The sequence below is a fragment of the Peromyscus eremicus genome, chromosome 10 (assembly GCF_949786415.1).
Source record: "Peromyscus eremicus chromosome 10, PerEre_H2_v1, whole genome shotgun sequence".
Lineage (NCBI taxonomy): Eukaryota > Metazoa > Chordata > Mammalia > Rodentia > Cricetidae > Peromyscus > Peromyscus eremicus.
The window spans coordinates 3,040,077-3,056,888 of record NC_081426.1 but is presented as its reverse complement, the minus strand read 5'-3'; the positions used below and the strand labels follow the sequence as shown (position 1 = coordinate 3,056,888).

General features: G+C 44.2%; 1 protein-coding gene across 2 annotated transcripts in view; it reads right to left on the bottom strand.

Moving 5' to 3' along the window:
• The window catches only part of Ccdc85a (coiled-coil domain containing 85A), a 195,734-nt gene extending 181,442 nt beyond the window's left edge, over positions 1-14,292 (bottom strand). For both annotated transcript variants that reach the window (XM_059274990.1, XM_059274991.1), the window contains exons 1-2: positions 14,032-14,292; positions 7,364-8,318 (exon numbers count right to left, since the gene is read on the bottom strand). In XM_059274990.1, coding sequence (XP_059130973.1) covers positions 7,364-8,318; positions 14,032-14,292 — 1,216 coding nt within the window. The remainder of the gene's footprint in view (positions 1-7,363; positions 8,319-14,031) is intronic.
• Between the last annotated feature and the right edge of the window lie 2,520 nt (positions 14,293-16,812).

Genomic DNA, 16,812 nt, shown 5'->3' with positions numbered 1-16,812 from the left:
CTGGAGCTAGCAGATATTATGAACCAAATGGACCTAATAGATATCTACAGAGCATTTCACCCAAACTCACTTTCTCCAAAACTGACCACATACTCAGTCACAAAGAAAATCTCAACAGACACAAGAAAACTGAAATACTCCCTGCATCCTATCAGACCACCACAGACTAAAGCTGGATTTCAGGAAGCCTACAAACTCATGGAAAATGAACAACTCTCTACTGAATGAAAACTGGGTCAAGATAGAAACAAAGAAAGAAATTAAGGATTTTCTAGAATTCAATGAAAATGAATACACAACATACCCAAACTTATGATACACTATGAAAATTATGCTAAGAGGAAAGTTCATAGAACTAAGTGCCTACATAAAAAATGTTGAGAGATCTCACACAAGCAACATAACAGCATACCTGAAAGCTCTAAACAAAAAGAATTAAGCACACCCAAGAGTAGTAGATGGTAGGAAATAATCAAACAGAGAGCTGCTGAAATCAATAAATTAGAAACAAAGAGAACAATACAAAGAATCAATGAAATGAGTTGGTTCTTTGAAAAAAATCAACAAGATAGACAAAGTATTTCCAAACCAACTAAAAGATGGAGAGAAAACATTCAAATTAACAAATCAGAAACAAGAAGGGAGACGTAACAATAGACACCAAGAAAATCAGGAGAATCAAATGGGCATACTTTAAAAACCTGTACTCTAACTAATTGGAAAATGGATAATTTTCTTGATAGATACCATTTACCAAAGTTAAATGAAGATCAAATAAACAGTATAAATAGACCTATAACCCCTAAGGAAATAGAAGCAGTCGTTAAAATCTCTCGAGATAGATGATAGATAGATAGATAGATAGATAGATAGATAGATAGATAGATTTTTTAAAAGGCCAAGGCCAAACAGTTTTAGCACAGAATTTTAACAGACTTTCAAAGAAGAGCTAATGCCAATACTTCTCAAATTCTACCACAAAATATAACAGAAGGAACATACCCAATTCATTTAATGAGGCCAGGGTTACCCTAATACTCCAAACTACACAAAGATTTAGCTGAGAGAATTTCAGATGAATTCCCCTTATGAACATAGATGCAAAAATACTCAACAAAATACTTGCAAACCAAATCCAAGAACAAATAAAAAAAGATTATCCACCATGACCAAGTAGGCTTCATTTCAGAGATGTAGGGATCTCATATGGAATGAAATCAACATATGGAAGTTAGTCAATGTAAACCACCATAAAAAGAAATTGAAAGACAAAAACCACATGATCATCTCATTGCATTCCAAAAAAACCTTTGACAAAATCCAACACTCCTTCATGATAAAAGTCTTTGAGAGACCAGGGATACACGGGACATACCTAAACATAATAAAGGCAAATCACAGCAAGCCAGTAAGTCAACATCAAATTAAGTGGAGAGAAACTCGAAGCAATTCCACTAAAATCAGGGATAGGACAAGGCTGTCCATTCTCTCCATATCTATTCAATATAGTACTTGAAGTTGTAGCCAGAGCAATAAGACAACTGTAGGACATAAGGATGCAAATTAGAAAGGAAGGAGCCAAAGTATCATTATTTGCAGATGACGTGATAGTATATATAAGTGACCCCAAAAATTCTACCAGGGAATTCCTACAGCTGATAAAGAGTTTCATCAAAGTGTCCGGATACAACATTAACTCAAAACAATCAACAGCCCTCTTATATGCAAATGGCAAACAGACTGAGAAAGAAATCAGGGAAACATCACCCTTCACAATAGCAGCAAATTATATAAAATATCTTGGGGTAACTCTAACCAAGCAAGTGAAAGACCTGTATGATAAAAATTAAAAATTAAAAATAAAAAAACCTTCAAGAATTTGAAGAAAGAAATTGAAGACGATATCAGAAGATAGAAAGGTCTTCCATGCTCATGGATTGGCAGGATTAATATAGTGAAAATGGCCGTCCTACCACAAACAACCTACAGATTCAACACAACCACCATCAAAATTCCAACACAATTCTTAACACACCTTGAAAGGACAATACTCAACTTCATATGGAAAACAAAAAACCCAGGACAATTAAACAATCCTGAACAATAAATGAGCTTCCCAAGGTATCACCATCCCTGATTTCAAACTCTACTACAAAGCTATAGTACTAAAAACCACAATACAGCATAAAAACAGACATGTCAATCAATAGAATCAAATTGAAGACCCAGACATAAATCCACACACCTATGGATACCTGATTTTTGATAGGCTCAACTAAGCAGGGCTCATGGGAGCTCACAGAGAGTGGGGTGGCAATTGGAGAGCCTTCACGGATCTACTCTAGGTTCTCTGCATATATGCTATGGTTGTTAGCTTGGTATTTTGGGTAGACTCCTAACAGTGGGAATGGAGGTATTTCTGACTCTGTTGCCTGTTCTTAGCATTCTTTTTCTCCTACGGGGTTGCCTTGCCAGCCTTGATGTGAGGGTTTGTGCCTAGTGTTATTGCATCTTGTGTCATGCTGATGCCTGTTCTTTTCTCAGGAGAGACACTGGTGGGTGGGGGAGCTGTGGAGAGGGGAAGTAAGGGAGAACTGGGAGAAGTGAAGGCAGGGAAAGCTTCACTCAGGATGAATTGTATGTGAGAAGATAAAATAAAGAAAGAAGGAGGGAGGGCGGGAGGAAAAGAAATGGGCTCAAAAGAAGCAAAGGGATCATTTATGTGACCCTCATGCTTTTAGAAAAAGAAGACAATACAATAAAGGCTATTGTTTGTTCTATATTTCCCTTCTCTTTTTATGATAACCAACAATGTATGCCTCTGGAATTAAAATCAAAAACTTTTATTAATTGTTTGTTTTCTGATAATGCTGAGTGGGTAAACTGTCTCTGATCAACAGAGAAAAGCTGTTGCTAAAAAGAACCTGAGTAATCTAAGGTATCCAGGACCTGAGCTAGAATCCTGCTTTTAAAAAAAGCAAAGATCTTCCAGCTTCATCTGCAAGCAAGTCTTGTGAAAGAAGACACCTGCACCTCCTAAGAAACTTCAGCTTAATGTCAGATTTCAACAGAGTCAGGTAATAAAACCCACCCTTTCAATGCTTGGGGTCCAGTTTGTAAAGATTTATAGCTAGGAGTAGCTAGCTATTTGTGGACTCTAATTGTAATTCTGAAGCACAATAAGCAACTTTGATAAGTTGGCCAATGCCTTAATATTGAAATGCAGTAAATGTTGAATGTACTTCATTTTCGAAAATGGAACTCTATAAACTAAGAAGAAAAGGAAACTTACCCTTTGAACATGGAAGTACACCCATGTTCAAAGATCTGGGTTAGTTTTGAAGATATGTGCCTTTGTGTGCTGATTCTGTTGTTTTTCAAAAGGCTATAAGAAATGATTATTAGAACTTAAAGAGAAAATGTTATCTAAAATTTACCTGTGCATTCTACTTGGAGATTACATCAACTGTGCAACCAAAGGAAACTAATAGATAAATTTCAAAGACTCCAGAGTTTATAAGTGAAAGCATGAGAGAACTTAAAGATGATGGAGGCACAGTCAGCTGAGATGTTTTCAGTAAGATTCCCTCAGTGTGCATGGGTGTGGTTGTGGGAATGCACTTCCTTGGCGAGGACAACACCCTGCAGGCTGTTTACCTGTTTCAGCTGCCACAGTTCAAACCACCTTCTCACTTGCTTTCACCAGCTTTTTGTTCATGCAAAAATATGCAAGAGCTTAATCCACAGCATTCATATTTCACACCAACCCCAAACAGAGTGGCTCTGGAAATGACTCAGTCAATCTGCAATTCAGGATTAACTTCCTGGCTGGTTCTTATCTGTTCATACACCAATGATTACAACAAATTGTATGTGGATTTAAAAGTAGAGGAAAGTATGTTTTACCATCCATATCAAAAATTAATTTGTAATGGCAGAATAAATACAAGCTACCAATGCCCAAGTTTACAGGTTGATGATCCGGAAATATCTCATTGTGCCACTTCATTTTCCAATTAATTACTGAAATAAAAATGCAATGCAAATGTGCTTGAATCACACTGTGGTGAGGATATCAACTCTTAGCAGAAGAGCCATTACTTAAAAATGAAAATATTTAGACACAAGAATTGAACTACATACGAAATTTTCAATAATGGTACCATTACAATAGATTTATAGTTAAATTATTATACTGTTATATTTTTAAAATCATTTGTTTGGCCCACTAAATTTAACTAAATTCAGGTAACAATGAGTCATATCTGATATCATCCTTAAAAGCATTTGACAAAAATCAACATCTTTTCAAAAAAGGAAGCCAATGGATTAGAGAAGAAATGCACCTCAGCACAATAAAGGCCAGCATTACAACCATTCTCAGCAGAGGAAGTGTAAACGTTTTCCTCTAAGATGCCCACGCTCATGACTGTTTATCACAGGACCGAAAGTCTTGCCCAGGTACAAATAAGAGACATCCTATTAAGAAAGGAAGAAATGAAATTGCCTGGATTTGCTGGTAACATGATTTTTATAGAGATATTTCTAAAGTATCTACAAAAACATGTTAGACCTGGTAATCAGATTAGGTAACCTTGAAGGACAATAAACCCAGTGACCTCAAATAAGTAACATTTCTATTAACTACTAGCAGCTATTCAACAAAGAAATTAAGGGGGAGGGGAATCCCACTTATACTAGGAAAAACAATAACAAATAGCAAAAAGAGCTATATAAATTTAGAGAAAGAGGATCTGGTAAAATGGTTCAGTGGGTAGGAGCACTTGCTAAGCAGGCATAAGGACCTTAGTTCTAATCTCCATCACCCACATAAAAAGCCAGATATCCCAGCACTGGGGGGCAGAGAGTGGAATGCAGAAACAGATGGTCACAGCCTAGCTCCAGGTTCAATAAGAGACCCCATCTCAGGGAAATAAGGAGAGGGATACAGTATGACTCCTAATGTCCTTCCTCCAAACTCAGTACAGGAGCACATCTGTGCATGCACCACCATATATATACACACAATTAAGGAGGTAAAGGGTCTGTATACTGAAAACTATAAAACATTAATGAAATAAATTGAAGAAAAATAAAGGTAAACTAAAGGATATTCTATAATCATGGATTGGAACAATTAATACTGTAAAACCACTACAAGCTTTTGAAAGAATCAACATAATCTTTACCAAAATCTCAATGCCATTTTTCAAAGAAATGGTCAAAAAATCTTAAATTAAAATGAATATATAAATGATCTTGAATATCCAAAACAATATTAAACAACAACAACAACAAAAAAAAGCTAGAGGCATCACATTCAATTTTAAAACATATTATAAAGTGATTATAATAAAAACAACATAGTACAATAAAAAACTTTTTAAAAGACACATTGACCAATGGAACAAGATAGGAAACTCCAAGAATAGACACACATATTTGATCAATGATTTTGTTTTCTGAGCTGATGATCAAACTCAGGACCTTGTACTCACTACACAAACACTCTGCCACTGAGTCGGAAGAGACAGAAGGAGTAGGCATAGGCATAGACAGGATGGCTACAGGCACTAACAAAGTATTGTGTATCTCAAAATAACTAAAAAGGCAAACTTCAAATGTCCCAACACAAACATGATTTGTGAGCTGGGTAATGGATATGCTATTTAGATTGATTTAACCACGCCACATTGTATATACAGTATCAACCAACCACATTTTACCCAATAAATATATACAATAATATTTGTAAATGAAAAGAGTAATGTCTTAAGCATAAGATAAAAAATGAACTGTAGTTCTTTATTTAAATAACCATTTTGTAAGTGAATCACTTGTCCCTCAGTATTTTTTTAAGAAAAGTTTCCTTAAAATAGTACACAGAGTTACTTCTCAAGCTCATTAAAAACTAATCAAGAAATGGAAAAGTCATTAAGTTTACCTTCCCATTAACCCATGGTGTCCCCTGAAGACAAGTGTCATGAAGAGTGACCCAACTCATGACAGCAGCAACCAAATTGTCTTCTAAATGACTTTGGACTCTTATGGAGAGCTGTAGGGCCAAGTTGCCAGCAGCCATCAGGGTACCACAACAGGGGACTGGCTTCTCCCAGCCACCTCTCAATGTGAACAACAAAGAAACCTGCAGCTTTGAATGCCCCCACCTCTCCTTTTTCACTCAAAAGAACACTGGATACACTGGAAGGCAAACTTCCAGAGTCAGTTTCAGCACTAGAGAGAAGGATTAGGATGAAATGGAACCCAACAGGTAAATCCCCAGGCACAATATTGAAAATTTACCCTTTTGTGTCACTGCAAAACCTGGCTGCCGCCTCCACCCCTGCTTGGAGCTGGCTGCCCACAGACTCCAGAGCAGTTTTCAAATAAAATGATAAATTTCAGATATCTTGAATAGAAAAACGACAGTTGATAAAAACCAATCATGTCCACTCCAACCCAACCATAGATAACACAGAAGAATTATGGGGGGAGTTAGGCTTTTTTATTTTCTTTAAGAAATGATTTCTTTTTCAGGTTCAAAGTGATTTCAGAACCAAGATGCAGAAAATTAAGCCTCTTCCAAAAGGTTTAAAAGCGCTAGTATAATGTTGCCTCAGCAAATACAGTGGATGTTCCGCTTCCAGCCTCCAGACAGTGCACATTTTAAACAGGCACACTTAAATGACCCAGAAAGACATCTCCTGCAGTGCAAGTACATCCTGTTAGAATATGGCTGAGACTGTGGAGAAGAGGGTGATAGGCTGTGAGTAGGGAAGGAATCGTTTGCTGCATTTTAAATGCAAATAGAGGTCACAGATTGATGCTACCACCTCCAACCCGACAGAAAATTTAAAAAAAAAATTCAAGATAAAGGTACATGCATAGGTCTTTAAGCAAAACCCACAGAGACTGTTTAGGGACATGAAATTTCTTTGTTGTGTTTAAATATTCATTTCTTCCTATACATAAGCTATTCACTGGATTTCAAAATCATCTGGAAGCCATGCCACAAGTGATCCCTGGTTAGGAAACAGCAAACAGCTAGGAAAACATTCAAGGTCAGAGTCAATGAATCTATTTCTATCCAACACAGTACAGATTTCACTCTGGCAACTCAGCAGCCCAAGATGGACAGTTCACCTCTCCTCCCTACCCTCACACCCAAGCTATATAAGATAAAATAAATATGGGGAGAGTGGAGAAGAAACGCATGATCATTATCCCGGAGAAATGTCAGGTCTCCTACCTACCCACACTTAGCCAGTACTCCCCTTCCTAAAACTGCTGGAGAGCACCTCTGAATTCTCAGGGGTCTGCTGAGTTCCCGAGGAAAGCAGTTCCCCAGCGCGTACTGACCCACCGTTCATGCCACTGTAGACATTTCGGTGATGGGGTGCTGAGTCCTCTTGAGCCTGCCGTCGGAGGGTGCCCTCCCTGCTGCCCCCGCCGCTGCCTCCACTGCCACCTACGTGCTTGTGATCAGGGCTGCCCCCGTAATGTTGTTTGAGATGCTCTGGGCTTGTTCCCCTGGCTCTGGGGAGGTGCTCCAGGCTCCCACCGAGGGCATGTTTCTGGAGATGCTCAGGGCTCCCTCCGCTGTGCCTGGCATGTTCTGGGCTGCCCCCTGGTCTGTGCTTCTGGAAATGTTCAGGGCTTCCACTCAACACGTGTTTGGGCAGCATTTCCGGGCTGCTCCCTGAATGTGGGTGCCTCTGCTGCTCCGGGCTGCCTTTGCACAAGGGCTTGTGGTGCTCAGGGCTAGGTCCTTTCAGTGCTTTGGGGTGATCTGGGGTCCCAGAAGCCCTGGGTTTGTGCAGATGTTCAGGGCTGGAGCTCCTGTGTTTGGTATGCTCTGGGCTGCCCTCGCTTCGGGGCTTCTGGAGATGCTCAGGGCTGCCCCCACTAGCATGGTGTTTGTGGTGGTCAGGACTGTCGGTGCTGCCGGTGCTGGAGGTGCTGCTGCCATCACCCACATCCCGCACATAGGGTGCGGCGGTGGCCACCAGTTGGCACAGGCTGGCCTGGCTGTCGATGGAGCAGCGGCTGCCTGCACATCCTGCGCCCTTCTCCTCATCCAGCAGCACACAGAGCTCCTTAAGCTCCATGTTCTCCTTTACCACCTCCTCCTGCTTCACCTCCAGCTCCTTCAGCTTCTGTAGATATAAGGCCACCTCCTTGTGCATCACCCCAGCCGTGTAGCGACCCAATCTCTGCCACTCCCGGGACACCCTTTTGCCTTTCTGCCGGTCATCATCCAGGAAACAGCATAGGTCCCTCAGTTCCTGGTTGTCCTCCTGGAGTTTCTGGTTAATATCCTGAAAAGAGAGATGGGAGTTCAATGGAGTCAAACAGAAGAGGTGGCACTGAGCCTAGACCTTTGCCAGGGAAAGTCCCAGAACTGGAGAATCCTTACATAGGTTCTCAACATGTGGGTCACAACCCCTTTGGAAAACTCCTAGCTCTAAAAGTATTTACATTATGATTCATAACAGTAGCAAGATTACAGATATGAAGTAGCAATGTAAACAACATTATGATTGAGGGTCACCACAACATGAGGAACCATATTAAAGGGTAGCAGCAATAGGAGGGTTGAGAACCACTGTACATCAGGTAAGAGACCACAGAAAGTTGAAAGATTGCAGATATCCATGAAGTTAAACTATAGGTACTGGTTATGTTCCCTAAGGGATACTCTAACAGTTATTTTATTCAGTTTTTCACCCCAGAGTTTAGGGGATAATAATTATGACCCTTTTACAGAAGAACCTGGGCTTCCAGGAGCTTCATTCTGCCAGCAGCTGGAGAGCAGCCTTGACAGGAAATTATTGCCCTACACTTCAGAGACAAAGATGGTGGCATGGTGGCTTACACAGGTAATCCAGAAACCTGGGAGGCAGAAGCAGGAGCCTCCATAGGACTTCAAGGCTATTCTAGGCCACACAGTGAGTTTCATGCCAGTGAGAGAAAAAGAGAAAAAGGAAGAGAAGAGGAAAAGAAAGTTGTTTATGCCTTGTGACTGTGGAGAGGCTGAGGCAGCATCTTTCAAACGCTGCTGTGAAGTTTTCAGACTCAACAGGGGATGAGCTGTCCCATTCCCCCAACCCCTAGGGAAAAGCACAGTGCCCCCTGGTGGCAATCTAGTCCACTGTATCCACCCTTACTGACCATAACCACTGGGAATTCACCTAAGCTCAACATTTACCATAAACCAGAGCTGCTGCTATTATAATACTCCTCCCCAAACTGCACCCCTCAGCAAATGCCACCTACACCTTTTACTCTTTATAAGAACACAGGGTCATCCCTTTCTCGATATGAACTTACACAAAACGATTCCTCTGAGAAGTGTCCCCTAGTACCATAACATCACCCATGATGAGATGACACTTCAATCCAATGCTTAACGCCTTTGGCATACTTGAGCATTCACTAGACATGACCTTCATCACCTGCCTCATGTACAGTTCTGACAATGTGAAAATCAGATGTCTGAAGTTTCTGTTTATGTTTAGGTGGAAGCCTCACCTCAGCCCCACCTCTCTCTCTCCCCCCGAGACCCCACACCTGAGAAAGCCCACCAAGCAGCTCCACTCCCAGAGGATATTTAAGGTATGGCCCATGGACTTCCCCTGCTGGTTCCCCTCATGGCTTCTCCTCTTCCCCTGGGACCACCCAGGAATGTTCTGCTCAGATTAAACCTAGACTTACTGATTTACTGCATCAGCGGAGAGGCTTAATATTGGGGTTCGGAAACTTTCCAGTTATGCAACACAGTTGTCATTCTTTGCTGCATGGACACATACAGTGAACACAATATGTATTTATGAACATCTCAATGTCCATCTTCTTTAAAGCTCTAGGTCTATGGACCAAACAAGCTACAGCTGTAGTTACCCAAAAGGAATTCCATGCTGTTTTCAGCTGGACCCTGTTATATTGGGATGTACAGTAGAATGAGGGTAAGTTATCACTTGATATTGATGCTTTAGAAGAAATCAGAAGTTCTGGGTATTCAGAGAAAATGATACCAAATAAAATCAATCTTGATAAGCTTTAAAAATTAATCAACATTTAGCTCCACCAAGGCATTTGAGATGAAATTCAAGTTGTGTTGTTCTTCATCTGAACGCATTTCCACCTGAAAACACTTGGATGTGTCTATGCTGTGGCTGTTCTTGACTTATCCAGAATGATAATGTACAGGATTGCTATTATCATAGGCTTTTCCTTAAGAACTGAAATGGACACTTTCCAACATTCCAGAGTAGGTGGTCCAGCAGTGTGGGCCCATTTACACCTTCCATAGCTCCTGCTTCCTATTCCTGTTCTTGAGAATATTATTTGTTTCCAATGTTGATCTATTTTCTTCACCTTTGATTGATGGACAGATAAGCAACCAGCTTGAACCAATAACCTTGTGAACTAGCTTCTTCAAATCTGGCGCATTAAGATATAGACTTTCTTTTAAAAAAACAAAAACAAAAAAACTAGATGTTCTTTTAACATCTCCACAGGCCACAAGATATTACTTTAAGTGCCTAAAGTAGCCTTTTAAAAGTTTAAATCACTCAAGATTTCAACCTACTAAAAGCTGTGTCTCTAGTACAAGAAAATTGTTTTCATGTGGTTCTTTATGTTCTCTGCAGATATGGGGGGTTAAGGAGTATAGTGATTTGAATGAGAATGCCCCCACCCCCAGGCTCTGAACAAACCTCCAATTGATGTTGCTATCTGGTCGATGTTTTGCTGGAGAAGTGTGTTACAGGAGGTGGGCTCACTCCTCCACCTGTTATCTCCGTTATCTGCTTTGTGCTAGCAGTTGAAGATGTGAGCTCTCAGCTTCCTGCTCCTGCCACCATGCCTGATGGACTCTTATCTCCCTGGAATCATAAGTACAAATAAACTCTTTCTTCTACAAACTGCCGTGGCCAGGGTGTTTCATCACAGCAACTGAGCAAGTGATAAAATTAATAAGTGCAACACAGCTGTAGCTACTCAATTCCTCCAGAGCAGTCCCCACCTGGACCAGACTCAGCAGCACAAAAAGACGGTTTTCAGTTCTTCACAGCACCAGAACTCTAACAAAAACCCCTTCACCATGTCTTCTGGATCCACACACTGGACACAGAGAACATCCACTAAGCCTTTTCTAAACATTACTCTGTTGAGAAAGCATTCTCAACCCATCAGTCTCTCTGTACATGTGCAATGTTTAATCTTCATAAAACCTCAGATACTATCAAAATCCCCATTGGACAGATTGGAAGATTGAGGCTGAGAGCCAAGTTTCCCTAAGCTGACCAAACTGTACAATGGCACTCCCACTTAACCACTTCAAAATAGTTAGATACGATTTTTAAAGTCAGGTTACAGGTGTTGTCATCCCAGTTACTCAACATTTGCAGTTTTCAAGAGTGCCAGACCCTCAGAGGACCCCCAAATGGAATCACTTTCTTCCAGTTAAGACAAAAAATAAGAAAATGTACCCATCGTTCATTCAATCAAGCATATTCATGGCTCCCTATGGAATCCAAGGAAGCTCTCATCCCAACTGGTGAACAGAAGGGAGAACACTGGCCTCGAAGAGACTTCAAACCACAATATACTCAGGATGGACAAAAGGCCTGGGGACTACCATGTTTACCACAAGAAGGAAGCAGAATTTGCGATAGGAGATGACCTGTTAGGAGTAAGTGGTCTCCTGAGTGAGTGCTGTTAACATGCGCATGGCCATGTCAAGGACCCTAATACCATAGCCCCATGGGAGTGGCAAACTCTACCCAGGTGAGGCTCAAAAGGATGACAAAGACTTCCTCGGGTTCAAATATGTCAAAAATATTGACAGTGTGTGCAGAAATATCACTGTAGTTTTCTCCCTTCCCCAGGTGTTCACAGCCTGAAGACTGCTCCCATACAGAGACACCTCCTGCATTGATTAGCCAAACCTTCCTCCTTGTTAAGCTACATATAATAACCTCACCTCTTACTTCCCTATATGCAATAACTCTGCCTCCTTGTTCAACTGTATATGACAAACACACTGAGATTGAAGGATGCTGTGGCTCCACTCTTCCATCAGAGTTGAGTACGTCCCACCAAATCCCACCTTCTCTTCATGTGTCTGTGTGTTGTCATTCCTTCATTCCCTGGTCACCCCTAGTCAGGGTTCTGGAATCCAAGCCACAAAAGAACATCATAGGGACCAGCCTCAATCGCTTCTGAACTCGATAAGGAGGTAGCCTACAAAACCTTGTAATATCAGGTCATGAATCCAGACCTTGAAATTTACTACTTAGGGTAAAATTGCTTTAACTGACCCAATATCTCTTTCTCTAAATGAGGCTACTGGAGGGATTGACCAGATAATGTGGCCTAATACCACTCCTCCACACTCTCTCCTAGACCTGCACATGTTATTAACATTAGTTCTTTATCTGAGTGAAACCTTTAGGAAGTTAATGAAAAAACTTTTCCAGTACACATTGTGTTTCAAACCATGAGAGAAGACTAAACGACAGCACCACAAACAAACGCTATTGCCCAGCCTTGCCTGAGACACCCAGCTCTAGAGGCCCGTGGTTCTACACGGGTGCATTCTCCTGAAGACAATAACTACCAGTCAGTTTCAGCATCAAACCTTCCCTCTACAGTGCTGTGCCTTATTTCCACAACATCTTTAGGAAGTAGATCTTATCATCCATATTTTATTAATCAACAAAACAAGGATCTGAGAAATTAATTACACAAGCTTGCCTCCCTGGTAGATGAGGGTCCTTACTTCCAAGATCATATTCCTACTATTCTAGCCTTCCTCTCATTTCCCCGAGGAGTCTGGTACTTAATAAATAATCCATTAGTAATGAATTAAAACGAGAAAGATTTTGACTGTGGGAATATTCCTATCTGTTCCCACACTAGGGAGTGTGTGACACTGGGTTTGGACCTGAGAGAGTCATTTCCACTGGGGCTCACACATAGGTGAGCCTGGAGCATCTGGCCCTTCCCATTCCTCAGTACTCCAGAATCCCAGAGCTGGAGAGCTGGGGCAATTAACAAACAGTGGGAGAGGAGAGAGACAGGAACAGTTTGTGCCTGGAGGGAATTTGGTCCCTGGGGTTCCTACTTTGGTTTCGTTTGTGTCTGGCTTCCTATAAACAAAAGCAGAACAATGAGAGGAAGGAATACCAGAAGGCACCAGGCGAGCTGTGAGCAGAGGAAGTTTGCAGTGCACAGCGGCAGGGCGGTTCCCGGTGGGTCTGTGGCAGCCTGGCTAGCACATTAGAGCTCTCCAAACATAAAAGAACTAAGGACATCACTAAGGACACTTACCGGCGCCTTCTACAGTGGTCCCCACCCACGCTTAATAAAATCAATGTGAAATCCGGAGTGACTAGCGCAGGGAAGTAAAGCAACTCCAGGTGACGCCAACCTTAGGCTAAGGAAATCATGGGAGCTAGTTAAGACTTGAAGGCAGAAATCAGGCTCACTCGCACACAGCACACTCACACGGGCTTCTCGGGTAGAGTCCGATGCTTCCTTCTCTCCGGTTCCCAGCAGCGGTGCCCTTTCTTTGCCCTCTATTCACTAGAAAGCTAGTGACGCCAGAGCAGCTACACTAGACCCCTAAAGGTGGAGACGCCTGGGGTGGCAAGCTCACTAGTCTTCTCCCGCGGGGTACTGTAACCTAATTCCTAAAGCATCGACTTTCTAAGCTCCCCGTGCTCACCGTGTCCCTCCCTGACTTCTGGCACCCTTGGCTCTTGCTCCCCTAGTATCAGAAGAGTCAAAGAGAAAGCCAGATGCCTTTAAGTCCCCATAAGAAGGAGGCAAAAGCCTCTAAAGTTTGGAAAACTTTCTTAAGGGCTGGAGATGGGGACAAGGGATGCTACTAGGAGAAAGGGGAAGCTCACCTGTTGACCGAGGGACGAAAGTTTGACTGCCTCCCCCCACCCCACCCCACCCCCGGCCCCACTCCCAGATCCCTTCCCCGCCCAGCCCGGCCTTATCGCCAGGCCCAATGCTCACCTTGAGCCCTCGGATCTCGCCGAGATGCAGCTGCAGGCGGCGGTTGACCTCCCGAATGAGGTTGCTGTGGTCCAGCATCGCGCTCACCTTCTCGGCCTCCGCGCGCCGCAGGCTGCGGATCAGCTCCTCCTTGCTCCACTGCAGCAGCTCTTCGTCCGTCACTTTAGACAAATCCTCCACGCCCGGGGCTGCCGATACGCCCGCTGGAGCCGAGGGACAACTTTCCGCCGCCGGCGCCGCGCCTCCAGTCGCCTTCGACATGGTATCCGCGCGGCGGCAGGTGCGAGTGGGTGGAAGAGGCGAAGTGACTGGCTAAGGCGCGGGCGCGGCTGGGCGGCCTCCGCCCACACCCCTGTGCGCTCCGAGTGTCAGCAGCACCGCCCGGGGACCGATGAGTGGAGACGGCAGGGATCGCGCTGCGCGGCCATCCTACCTCGCCATCCGCGCGCGCGCACCTGCCGAATCCCGGGGCCCGACAGCCAGCCGCGGGTGGCTGCAGTGGTCCATCCCAACTCCACTCAAGTCCATGGTGAAGGGCGCCGGGGAGCGGGAGCGGGCGGGGACACCCAGAGGACTCTGCCTCGGTCCCCTGCCCTCTCCTCCGCCCAGATCGAGACAGTCGCCACCCACCACCACCACCGCTCTCTGTCACACGCACGCACACGCCCTTCTCTCCTCCTTGCTCAGCCCAGGACTCCGCTGCTCTCCTAGCTGCCCAGGGCTTGCTGAGCGCCCGGCCTTCCCAGGAAGACTCTAGCACGCCGCGCCGCTGCCCTTCCCGGAAGGCTCGGCGCCGCCGGCTGGCTGTAGTCCTCCTTCGGCTGATCCTAAACTGTTCTGAGAAGCCTTGGGTTTTCAGAGCCCACCGGAAGAGGGGGGAGGGTTGGGGAGCGGCAGGGGGAGGAGGCTGGCGCCCCGGGCGCCAGCATCCCGCAGCGCCTCAGGCAAGGGGTAGAAGCGGCTGCCACTCAGGCTGCTTCCCGGGACCCTGAGCATTCGATGTTCTACAGCCAGGGATGGATGGGGGCGCGGCTCTAAGAGCGCAGGGATGCGGGTGGGGCCAGAGTCGAGAGCAGGTGCGGAGCAGGAGTCGCCAGGGCCTTTCGAGGCTCGAGCGCGCCACCAAGTGACTGAAGGTGGTCCCCTCCCTTCCATCTCTGCAAGCCAGACTAGTTACCAGGCAGGAGAGACAGCCTGCTGACCAAAATGAGAGACATTCAGTACTTGGAAGGATTGGAGATGCAGAAAACACGAGAACAAGACCTATGGGATAACTAGCTAGATACACTTCGCGGTACTGGAAAAGAGGGAAAAAGCCTGTACCGAGGTCACAAAATCCTGAAGCTCAGAAAAGCAGCTGCTGAACCTAGTTCTTTGGGAACATCCACCCCACCCCCAGGCCTTTGTTTTCTCTAAAAACTCACCATCTTATGAAGAAGGGGGAAGTACTGAGCCTTTTAAATTTTCATTTGAGAAACATCAAGGCCTTTAGAAAATAAAATAACTTCTGCTTCTTCTGGGACCTGGATTTAAGGTCTGCACACCCCCTGCCTCAGCAAAGCAAGGCTCTCCCACAGAGGAGCTGAAATACCAACAAATACCAATGGATCTTTCCTCTCCTCTGTGCTGCAGGCCGCAGCAGGCTGGGCTGGCCTTTGATGGTCTTATCCAGAAGGAAATTCTTTGGATTCTATGCATGGGCTAGCCTCTGGTTAAGTAGAGTGCAACCCTCTTTGAGCTGAAAATAACCTATTTTCCTAAAGGTCCTGCACAAGGCCCTGACAACGTCATTTCTGGGAAGCTGACAGGACTGGAAATTTACAAAATCATACACCCTATCCCACCCCAGGCTTCCCTCACCATGAGGATTTCAATCACTGTCCCACCAGCGAGGCACTGTGTGTCCTCTTTAAAGCTGCCACCTAGTAAAAGATGATGAGTTAGGGACTGAGACTTTTGCTTTCTAGATAGCAATGGAAGGCCGTACTGCTGCCCCCTGACCAAGACATCTTCCTGTCCCCAACCCCCACCCATCATGTAACTGACTTTCCAAAGGCTTCTATATCTGAGCCCTTGACCTTCCTTCTCACAGCATGTACTTCCTCCAACATTCTCTCACACACTGGGATCTAACTCTCCTCCCCATCAACTTTTGGTCAGATTTACAACCCAGAAATCTTTCTTGGGACATGGAGGCACTGTAATAAACCGAGAAGGTGGCTCCCCTCTCCTGTTTGCAGAGGGAAGGAGCTTGACTTGTCAGTCAGCATTCTTAGACAGAGACCAAGCCTCAGCTAGTCCTCCAGCACTTCCGACTGCTCACCTTGGTCCACAACCATCCCACCCTTTCATTTCAGGTAACTTCTCCAGTCTCTCCCCGTTGTGATGGTCTTGACTACATCCCATGCAATTTTCTTGATACTTTCCTGTCTCTCAAATAAATGCACAGAAGGTCTTCAAGACAGTGCTTCAGACCAGTTTGGGGATGGGAAGAGAAAATGGAAGATGGAGAATTCTGAGTCTTGCTACTTGTTCTTAAATGAACCATCTGGAGTTACTGGCACTTAGGCCATCATAGGGATGGAGCGTTTAAGTGCTGTCATTGGGGACTCTGAAGTCAAGCCCACTGATCACAGTGCCCAGGGGCAGCTTCTTGTCTGGGCCTTGGAACCACCATGATACTTATCCCCGGACAACAGCTTACTCCTCAGACTTATCTTGTGTCCTTTCTGCTCCTTTGCCATGCATTCATCCTTTGTAGTCCCCTTCTTGAGGTACACT